Source organism: Chrysochloris asiatica, unplaced genomic scaffold (genome assembly GCF_000296735.1).
Source record: "Chrysochloris asiatica unplaced genomic scaffold, ChrAsi1.0 scaffold00034, whole genome shotgun sequence".
Lineage (NCBI taxonomy): Eukaryota > Metazoa > Chordata > Mammalia > Afrosoricida > Chrysochloridae > Chrysochloris > Chrysochloris asiatica.
Genome location: NW_006408552.1, coordinates 3021032 through 3031401, shown reverse-complemented (window position 1 = coordinate 3031401; position 10370 = coordinate 3021032). Strand labels below are relative to the sequence as shown.

The 10370-nt window shown below is 52.2% G+C and overlaps 1 protein-coding gene across 1 annotated transcript; it reads right to left on the bottom strand.

Annotated features, from left to right (window-relative positions):
- Nucleotides 1-251: 251 nt before the first annotated feature.
- On the bottom strand, nucleotides 252-9230 carry SRCRB4D (scavenger receptor cysteine rich domain containing, group B (4 domains)). The gene is made up of 10 exons (XM_006859831.1): nucleotides 9032-9230; nucleotides 7055-7090; nucleotides 6539-6844; nucleotides 5796-5873; nucleotides 4822-5136; nucleotides 3176-3253; nucleotides 2608-2682; nucleotides 2195-2506; nucleotides 1477-1554; nucleotides 252-568 (listed from the first exon to the last, which is right to left on the bottom strand). The coding sequence occupies exons 1-10, from the start codon at nucleotides 9228-9230 to the stop codon at nucleotides 252-254; spliced, it is 1794 nt and encodes a 597-aa protein (XP_006859893.1).
- Between the last annotated feature and the right edge of the window lie 1140 nt (nucleotides 9231-10370).

The following is a 10370-nucleotide window of genomic DNA, read 5'->3' as shown; positions in this document are numbered from 1 at the left end:
TTGGCTTGAGCAGAACCTGGGAGCTTTCATTGAACTGTGCCCATGATGACAGGCTGAGGTCACATAAGTTGATGGGGATAGAGCCAGGCTCCCTCCCTTCCCCCCATAGGAACACACAGTCTGGGCAAGCTCTCTCTCCAGCCCGGGGAGATGGACCCAGTGAACTGCAGGTGTCACAGGAGGAGGGCTTCCTGGAGGTGGAGGCGCAGGCCATAGAGCTCCCAGAAGAGGTGGACCACAGAGCGACTGGGTTAGGACAGCCGGCACAGGACACTGGCATCCTCGCTGTGGTCACAGTTGTGGGCATCCCAGCGGATATGAGAGCAGAGTAGCAGGGCACTCTCATCCCCATGACACTTGACATTGTCCAGGAGGATAGGGCCTCTGCCTGGGCCAAAGTGGGCCTCACCAGGGGCGGCTAGGGCCTGGCCACAGCCCAGCTGGCGACACAGGACACGGGCTGCCCGAAGATCCCAGGCATCATCGCAGACGGTGCCCCACCTCTGCCCTAGGAAGAGCTCAACACGTCCCTCACATCGATGGGCTCCGCTGACCAGGCGGAGATGCCCTGTGGGAGAGAAAGTGCAGACTTGGAAAGGGCTGGCCCAGGCCAGGCCGCTCCCATGCTAGACCACAAAAGGCAAAAGGCACTGCCCTCAGAGCTGCTGGGAGAGGACAGATAAATTCGTCTAATGTAGGACGGCATCAGCCCTGTATCAGATCCCCAGAACTGCAAGAAAAATGGTACAAAGGTTTGCCCGAGTGTTCAGTATGTGTGGGGTGCTTCATGCCTGCTCTGCTGTTAGCCTGGTGCTTGAAATCTCTGCATTGCAAGCCAGGTCAGCTCGTTGGAAACTCTTTGTGTCCCTTGGAAGTCTCCATTGCCCCTACTACTTCATCTCTCCTTCCCCACAGACTGAATTCTCTCATTGATCCCACCTCTAAAAATCCTCTAGATTGCTTTGGCTTAAAAAAGCCCATCTCCTTTTTCTGGACACCATGTTCTGATAATACAGGCTGTTGTTGTTGTTGTTAAGTGCTGTGGAGTCGGTTCCGACTCATAGTGACCCTGCACAGGATTTCTGAGGCTGTAAATCTTTAAGGGAGCAGACCGCCTCATCTTTCTCCCGCGGAACCGCTGGTAGTTTCGAACTGCTGACCTTGCAGCTCATAGCCGGATTCATAACCACTACACTTGCTGAGATGGGCACAAAAGAACAAGAGGGTAGGCCCTGGTGCAAATCTGCTGTTGTTATTATGTGCCATGAAGTCAGTTCAGACTCTATGGGAGGAGAAAGCCTCATCTTTCTCCCACGGAACAAGTGGTAGTTTTGAACTGCTGACCTTGGGGCTCACAGCCGACTCGTAACCACTACGCTACCAGAGCAAGTCGGCTGAAGTCGGCTGAGCCTCCCTTAATTCAAGCCCTTCCTATTCTGATGCCCCACCTCTCTCCTGGGGGCTATAGGCACCTACCGTCCCTGGGCCGAGGCGTGGGCACATGGGTGGTCTCAGAACCATCCTGCTGGACTTGTAGTCCCAGATCCTCTGGGCCTGACACAATAAGGAGAGAGAGAAAAAAGTGGCAGTCACATGGGGGAACATGCTCCTTGGGGCCACATCACCTCCTGCCCTCCCCAGGGAAGCCTGTTCTGGGGCCAGAAAGGATTTCAAGGATTATGTGCTGCTCCCCACCTCTTGGATCAGAAGTGAGAGCCAGCTGGTCGTGGTCACAGATATGAGGTAGGGGTACTGAGTAAGTGTGAAGATTCAATTCCAGTATCACTGAACGGAAGCATTTTACAATGTCGTGCCGCTCCTTTGACTCCTCCCAAAGAACAGAAGCTTCCCGAACTCAGATGCACTTTGCCTACTTGGAGTTTAGCTGGATGAGGAACAGCCCCGCCCCGCCCCTATATACACTCTTTCTCGGATGTTACACCTTTATCTCTCGGGCTTGGCTTCAGGCACCGCCCCGCCCCTCACTGCTGCAAGGCTTGCATCCTCCCCAGGCCCCGCCCCACTCTCGTACTGCAGAGGGAACGCCCTTTTCGGGCCTCCCCATATTGCGCAGCCGCAGAGCGTGCCGAGGTTAGGACTCCGCCTTCCTCTGCGGAGCGGGCGTCCTCACGCGCGGCCCCGCCCGTTCCTAAAACCTTTCCCAGTCCCTCACTTACTGCAGTGAGTGTCTCACCTGCGCAGAGTGCGCCGGCGTCCTCGTGATGGCCGCAGTTGTGCTGGCCCCAGCCCAGGTGGAAGCAGTCGCTCAGGCGGGCCTCAGTGCCAGCGCAGCCCACGTTGTCCAGCAGCACCGGGCCGCGGCCATAGCCGAAGTGGCCAAGACCCGTGGCGCCCAGCGCGGGCCCACAACCCGCCTCGCGGCAGGCCACGCGCGCGTCCGCGAAGTCCCAGTCATCGTCGCACACGGTGCCCCAGCCCCCGGCGTGCAACACCTCCACGCGGCCACGGCACGGGCCCGGGCCGCCCACCAGCCGCAGCCGGCCGCCTGCGGGGCGCACAGGCCCGCGGCCAGAGAGGCGGCTGGCGCCGGTCAAGCCCCTGCCCGACCCTCGTCCCCCTCCGGGGCACCCAGACTCAGCCACTTACTTTTCTTGTCCGCGGCCCAGGCGCTTGTGGTCAACACTGCGGTCTCCCCGGAAGGCTGCGCACCAGCTCCGGTAGCTGCGGAGACCGAGGAGGTCACCTTGTCTAAGAGGCCCAGGGCCTCCTACCCGCACCCCACATTTCACCCTCAAGTCTAGAGTCTACAGTTTGTCTTAATTTGTGCTGGAGTTCTTAGTGGCAGGAACCGAATCCTCATTCCGACATTATCTTAATTTCAGTCCCGATTTTCATTCCAGTTCTAATTCCAAACGCATTTCTCCCTTTTCTCACAAGGCCTCTCCACTTTCAATCTCAGCACCAACCCAAATTTTATTTCAAATTTTTAAAGAATTCGCTGACTACCCACCCCATTTTTTAGAGCTCTGTGAATTTCATCCTTGCTGCATTAGTTCATCTGTTCTTGAGCCACATCTTTCCCCATCCATCCAAAACTTTGGCCTGGTGTGTTAGTTAGGTCCCTCGGCCCCTGGATCTGCATTTCCATTTACCAGAGCAGCCTTCCCAATTCCCTGGCTCACACATCTGGCCCTCAACCACTGTTCTTCCTTACCCAATGGCTCTGTGTGCCAGACCCAGTCCTTGCTTGTGGCCGAGGGTGGCAGTCCTGTGAGTGGAGTGGGGCCCAGTACTAGAGCAGGAGAGAAGGGAAAGGTCATAGGCCAATCTGGTCAACTCACCTTAGCGAAAGTCTGTCACGGGAGGATGAGAAGGTCACTGCATAAGACAACCGATTTTACTACCCTGGGCTAGACCCTTGCCTCAGATGGCCTGCTCAACTTTGAAATTTATGCTCAGTAAAGGGTCAAAAAATATTTTAAAAGTAAATTATAGGCCAGTAACCATATACAGGAGCTCTGGTAGCGTAGAGGTTACGACTCGGGCTTTGAACCGCAAGGTCAGCAGTTCAAAACTACCAGCTGTTCTGCGGAAGAAAGATGAGGCATTCTGCTCCCATAAAGATTTACAGCCTCGGAAACCCTGTGCAGGGTCGCTATGAGTCGGAACCGACTCCACGGCACACAGACAGACAGCCACAATCCTGTTTAAGGAATCCCGGTGGCACAGTAGGTTACGAGTTGGGCTGCTAACTGAAAGGTCAGCTATTTGAATCCACCGGTTTTTCCTCTAGAGAAAGATATGCTTTCTGCTCCTATGAAGTTTTACAGCCTCGGAAACCTTATACAGGATGACTGTGCGTGTAGATTGACTCAAAGGCATTTAACAACAATCCTAATTTGGGGAGATACCTGCCCTACAATTTAGGGACTTCTAATTGGCAAAGTGTGGTGCTGTGAGCTAATGCCTCAGACTGCAAAGTCATTTGAACTGCAAGGTTGGTGGTTCAAACTCACCAGCCGCTCCTTGGAAACAGGATCACTATGGGTCGGAATGGATTTGTCGAAGGCACTTAACAACAACAACAACAACAACAACAACTGGCAAAGGAGCTCTGGTAGCGTGGTGGTTAAGAATCAGGCTGCTAAACTCAAGGTCGTCAGTTCGAAACTACCAACTGTTCCACGGGAGAAAATGAGGCTTTCTGCTTCAGTAAAGATTTACAGCTTCGGAAACCCTGTGCAGGGTCATTATGAATCAAAACCGACTCCACGGTGCTTAACAACAACAACAACAATTGGCAAAGTGTCAGCTTCAATGGGCTTAAGCGTGGCAACAATTGTGAGGTTGGCCCAGGACCAGGCAGTGTTTCGTTCTGTTGTGCATATGAGTTGGTACCAGCTCGATGGCACTTAACAACAACAACAAGAAGGAACCTTAGGGGTCCTGGGGTAGCACTGTGGGTTAATGCACCAGACTGTAAAGCCGTTTGAACTGCAAGGTTGGGGGTTCAAGCTCACCAGCTGCTCCTCGGAAACCCTATATAGGGTCTTTATGGGTCAGAACCGACTTGACAGCACTTCACAACAACAAGGAACCCTAATGGCACGGTGGTTAAGAGCTCAGTTCTAAACCGAGAAGTCTTACGTAGTTGTTAAGTGCTGTCGAGTTGGTTCCGACTCATAGCGAATTCGAACCGCCAACCTTGCGACTCACGCTGACTTTGTGAGATGCTTTAGCGCAGCTAGAAGCCCCACTTCCGCACCCAGACTTCACTCCGCCTCCTACCGCCGCAGCCCCCGCCCCACCCCGCCTGCCGGCTCCGCCCCGCCCTTCCGGCCCCGCCCCTGGATCCCGCACCTGCGCAGAGCACGCCTGCGTCCTCGTGGTGCCCGCAATTGTGCACGCCCCAGCCAAGGCTCAAGCAGGTTGCTAGGCGCGACTCGCCTCCTTCGCAATGCACGTTGTCCAGCATGATGTGACCAGTGCCGTAGCCGAAGAAGGCGTTGGTGGTGGCGCCCAGGGCCTCCCCGCAGCCCAACTGGCGGCAGACCACTGCGGCGTCCGGCAGCCCCCAGTCGTCGTCACACACAGTGCCCCAGAGGCCGCTGTGCAGGATCTCCACTCGGCCCTGGCATGGGTCCGCGCCCCCCACCAGGCGCACGCTGCCCTCACCTGGTGACGGGGGTTATCTCCCACTGGGCTTCGTCTCCCGTCCCTCTCAAACGTGCGCCTAACCAACCACTCACCCAGGACGCTCCCTCCACATACCCACAGTTCTCAGTGCCCCAGGACCTAAAACCCAGGGGACAGTCCAGGTTGGGGGTGGCCTGTGGGATCCCAGGACAGATTAATTTATTGCATCCCTTCTAAAAGGAACTCTCCATGTCCTTGTCTAGGATAAACTGCTTCCTCATCAGTCTTTTCACTGCTCACTGTTCAACTCAACAGCTCTTTCTCCCTGAAGCTCTCCCTGATCTAATGGCTGGGCCCTTCTTTCTTCTCCAGCCTTCCTTGCCTGGTAATCAGTCCCTCTTTGGGAGTACTTTTCCTTTTCTACAGCATTATCATTTAGGGGCATATCTGACTATCCCATTATTTTGGACTCTGCTCATTCCCAACACCCACCTCTCTTTTTCATTAACCTTGTGCTTACTTTATTTTTATTTACCTCCCACAGGATAACTGTACCCCAATTTCTCTATCCAGACTGTGATACAACTATAGGGGGTCAGAGTGGGATGGGAGAATGACCACGCTCACCCATTTTAATTTGTCTCTTCCCACTGCCCTGTATCTGCCTCCAAAGACCCAGGCAAGTAAGTCACTCTTACCTTTTCCATTTTGAGAGGTGGTGGGAAGAGCCCTACTCGTTAACAGCTTCCTTGTTGGGGCTTGTGTGGGCAAGAACTCTGGTAAGGAAGCCGGATGGGTAGGAGAAAGATTCATGGATCACTCTGGTCTCCAGTCTCATTACCCATAGGGTGTGTGAGGAGCAAGGCCATGGACCCCTATGACTCTGGCTACATACAGCAACTCTGGGGCGGAAGAGGAGGGACTCCCTGAGTCCTGACTGTTTCTAATGCCTTAGGTTCTTAAAGCAGCATCAGCACCACTGGGAAAATGTCGCTTCCCAGACCCCACTCCAGACTTAAACAAAATAAAAATCTCTGCTGAAGGGGCCTCAGTCTGTGTTTTAACAAGCCCTCCAGGTGACTCTCCGGAAACCTGGAATCTCTGCTCTGGAGATCAAAGCTTCTCAGAGTTTGCCCTGCAGCTCAATATGCCAAGTGGAGCTTAAGATCAGGGGCCTCCAATGACCCTCGTTTAAAAATAGGCAAAAGGCTCTGTGGGGATCATGAAGGCTAGGTTTGGAGGCAGCCATATTGCTTTTCTTTCAACCTAAAGTCACAAACGAACACCCAGAGCAGGGCTCTTCCGTAGCAGTGTGCAGCCCTTGGTCTGCTCTTCTGCCTGAAACAGCCTTACCACGGGCAAGTCCCTCCATCTGTCTAATCTGCAGCCCTGCTGCATCCCCCAGTCTGTCCACCCTCCTGGGACTCAGCCCTCTGCTCACCATTGCACAGGACAGCCACATCCTCGTAGTGAAAGCAGTTGTGGACGCCCCAGCCCCGGCTGCCACACTCACTCAGAGCAGCTTCCTGCCCACGGCACTCCACGTTGTCCAGTAAGATGGGTCCCCGGCCCTGACCAAAGGTTAGGGGCCGGGGCACAGGCAGCGCCAGGCCACAGCCCAGCTGGCGACACACTACATTGGCATCCACCACGTCCCAGTCATCATCACAGACGCTGCCCCAGGAGCCACCATGCAGGACCTCCAGGCGCCCCCGGCAGCGGCTCGGGCCCCCCACCAGCCTCAGCTCTGTGGAGAGGGTTGAGTTGGCAGTAAGGGGCTCACTGGACTCAACCTAGGGAATGCCCACCTTGCCCTGAAGCTCTGGGGAGACTTCTCCTTTGTGTGAGAGGGGAAGGCCAGAGCAACCCCTTTGAAGTGGAGGCATCTAGAGGTCAGTCCCTCCCTGATGTCTTGAGGGTCTGAGTGTCTAGGAGTGGAGGGATCAGGGGCACTTACCTGGAAAGGGCAGTGGAGTGGGCTGTAGGGCACTGGCTGCAACAGAGTGAGGAAGACCATTGGCCCCTAAGAGAAGAGCCTGCCGACCCCAGGAACACAGGTCCCCACCATGGTCCTCACTATCATCCCCACTCTTTGATTCTACTACCTTTCCTTTTCTAAAGTCCCTGCCTGACCCCATCAGCCCCTGCACTGGTCCACCTGTAACCCCAGGAAGATCTGCTCAAACAGATTTGCTTGTCTCACTCCAGTGCTCAATCCCTAAAACTGCTGGTGCCTCCGGGAGAAAACCCAGGCCTGCAGTCTTTTCCATGTGTCTTCTCCACCACGTGTCTTCTCCACCACGTGTCTTCTCCACCACGTGTCTTCTCCACCACGTGTCTTCTCCACCACATGTCTTCTCCACCACGTGCCTTCTCCACCACGTGTCTTCTCCACCACGTGCCTTCCCCACGTGCCTTCTCATCAGCCTTCCCTTACCTCTGGGTCTCTCATGGTCTTATCTCCAGGCTATGAACCTAATTCTGATACTGCTCTCTGGCTAACCTGGTTATTCCAGCTCTACTGACCCTTCCAGCCTCCTGCTCTCTACTTGGGGAGGATTGACTGGAAACTCTGTATGTGCTCCTTGTAGGATCTGTTTCAGGGCCTCTGCTTGGTGACGTGGCTGTGCCTTTTTCACTCGTGTCCTGTAGGGTACTCTGGTCAGAGCCAGGTACTCAACATATGCTCACTTGTTGTTGTTGTTGTTGTTGTGAAGTGCCATCGAGTCGGTCCCGATTCACAGCGACCCTGTATAGGGTTTCTGAGGAGTGACTGGTGGGTTTGAACTGCTGACCTGTGGTTAGAAGACCAGTGCATATCCTACTGCGCCACACCAGGACTTCAGATGCTCAGTAGCTCCTCTTTAAATGTGTAGATTGGCTTTGTGATTAATTCATTCATGATTTGACTGCATGAATCTTTCATTTGTGATTTTATACATGAGAGCAAGTCAGAAAGTATTGCTCCAAAATTATAGAAGCCTTTATTAAACTAAAATAGCATGATATCCTTCTCCAGTGACTGGTCTCTCCTGACAATATGTCCGAAGTAAGAGGGACAAAGTTTGGCCATCCTGGCCTCCAAGGAGCACTCTGGCTGCACTTTTTCCAACACAGATCTGTTGGTTCTTTTGGCAGCCCATGGCACTTTCAACATTCTCCTCCAACAGGGATGAGTTAATTAAATGTTAATTAAAAATTAGCAGGCTTATTTTTAAGTTGATCATTTTGTATGGCCTATGAATTATAAATGATAAATTTTGGCAGAAAAAAGGTTCCCTACCCTTGCTATATAAGGAGCTCTGGTAGTGGAGTGGTTACGAATCTGGTTGCTAATCTCACGGTCAGCAGTTTGAAACTACCAGCTGTTCCATGGGAGAAAGATGAGGCTTTCTGCTCCCGTAAAGATTTACAGCCTCAGAAACGCTATCCTGGGTTGCTATAAGTCGGAACCGACTCCACGGCACATAACAACAACAACCCTTGCTGTATAGGGTTTCCAAGGAGCAGCTAGTGAATTTGAACTGCCAACCTCGTAGTTCCCAGTCGAGTGCTGATCCACACCAGGAGCGCCACACCAGGAGTCTGAGGCGTATATTAATGTACCCATTTTACAGGTGAAGAAACTGAGACTCCATTTCTTCTTTCTTAAGGTCAAATAGTCTAGGTCATTTGATTCCAACTCTTCTACCAGCTGCCCCTCAAACCATCCCTCTTTCCCTATTTCCATTGGCCCCCAGAATCTGTGTGCATTTAGCCCTTCCAGCACTGAGCCCCTCAAACTCAGTCCCTCAGCTTGCATCGATTTGTTGGAAATGTCAGAGCTGGAAAGAAAACCAAGCTCAACCACAATCTACCTCCCACCATCATATTACAGCAGGGAAAACTGAGCCAGAAAGTGTGAGAATCACAGGTTGGGAGTTAGAGCACTCACCCAGTGGCAGGAGGAGGAAGAAGGACAGGGCTGGGGAAAAGGGGGAAGGGGAAGCACCCCCATCTCCTGGCCTCCATCCCCTGTTCTTTTCCACCAGCTGGGGACCAATTCTCATCTCTGTTTCCTGGTGTGCGCAGCCAGTAGATGGTCTTTCAGATGGTAGCGTCAAGGGGCCGTGAAGAAGACACAGATGCAACATCTGGAATTAAAAATTCCCAAGGTGTTACTTGCAGTTGGGGGTGGAGGGTAACAAAAGTTTCAGGGGAAAGTAATATTTCCACTGAGTTTGGCAACAACATGGGCAGCTTGGGGGTGAGAAAGATGGAGCAGGAAATGGTAACTAATAAAAAGTTAAGTTTGACGGAAGCAGCAACCAGAAACAAGGTCCTGTGAAGTCAATTCCAACTCACAACCCATGTGTGTCAAAGTAGGAATGCGCTCAGAGAATTTTCTTTTAGGCAGTTTTTACATGTACAGCTTAATGACATTGACTACATTTTTTGAGTTGTACAATCATTCTCAGACTCCCTCTCAGAGTTGTTCCTCCCTCATTAACATAAACCCATTGCTTCCTAAGGTTCCCATTGAATCTTTCTAGTTTCTGTTGTCAATTTGTTCCCATATGTTGTTGTTGTGAAATGCCGTAAAGTCGATTCCGACCCATAGCGACCCTGTTTAGGGTTTCCAAGGGGCAGCTGGTGAGCTTGAACTGCCGACCTTTCAGTTCAAACGGCTTTGCAGTCTGGCGCATTAACCCACAGCATCACACCAGGAGTCCTTGCTCCCATATAGATGCTCTTAGAAAAGCAGAATGCTCAAGGCAGACATTTTGTCTGGCAGACATAAGCTAAACTATTTTTCAGTTTTAAGAAGACTTCAGAGGATGTTTTTGGTTTAAGGTTTACAGATTATCTCAGGGCAATAGTGTCAGGGGTTCTCCATGGCACCAGAAAGAATTTTAAATTCTGTTCTGTATTTGCCCCCTTTTGATTAGGATTTGTCTGTGGAATCTTTGGTCAAAATGTCAGTAATGGGAGCCAGGCACCATTCAGTTCTGGTCTCATGGCAAAGGAGGAAGCTGTTCATGAAGGCAGTTAACCACATATTCCATCTCCTTCTCCTATTCCTGGTTCTCCTCCTTTCTCTGTTGCTCCAGGTAAAGAGCCCAATTGTTATACATTGGATGGGCACTTACAAACTTTTAAGACTGCGGGCACCAGACAAGGAACTGTGAGGTAGAATAGAAACACTTTACACATTATTAGATGAATTAACAAATTTCATGTCCCATGAAACCTTGATTCTATACCTCCAAACCAAGGACACAAATGCCATGAGG

Bases quoted from the DNA above. Each gene is read 5' to 3' on its own strand.
- SRCRB4D (XM_006859831.1), bottom strand. From the start codon at position 9,230: ATGTTGCATCTGTGTCTTCTTCACGGCCCCTTGACGCTACCATCTGAA. The intron at 7,091-9,031 runs GTGAGTGCTCTA...ACTCTGTTGCAG, and splicing joins CTTCCTCCTCCTGCCACTGG to CCAGTGCCCTACAGCCCACT. The intron at 2,507-2,607 runs GTAAGTGGCTGA...TGCGCCCCGCAG, and splicing joins CTGGGCCGCGGACAAGAAAA to GCGGCCGGCTGCGGCTGGTG.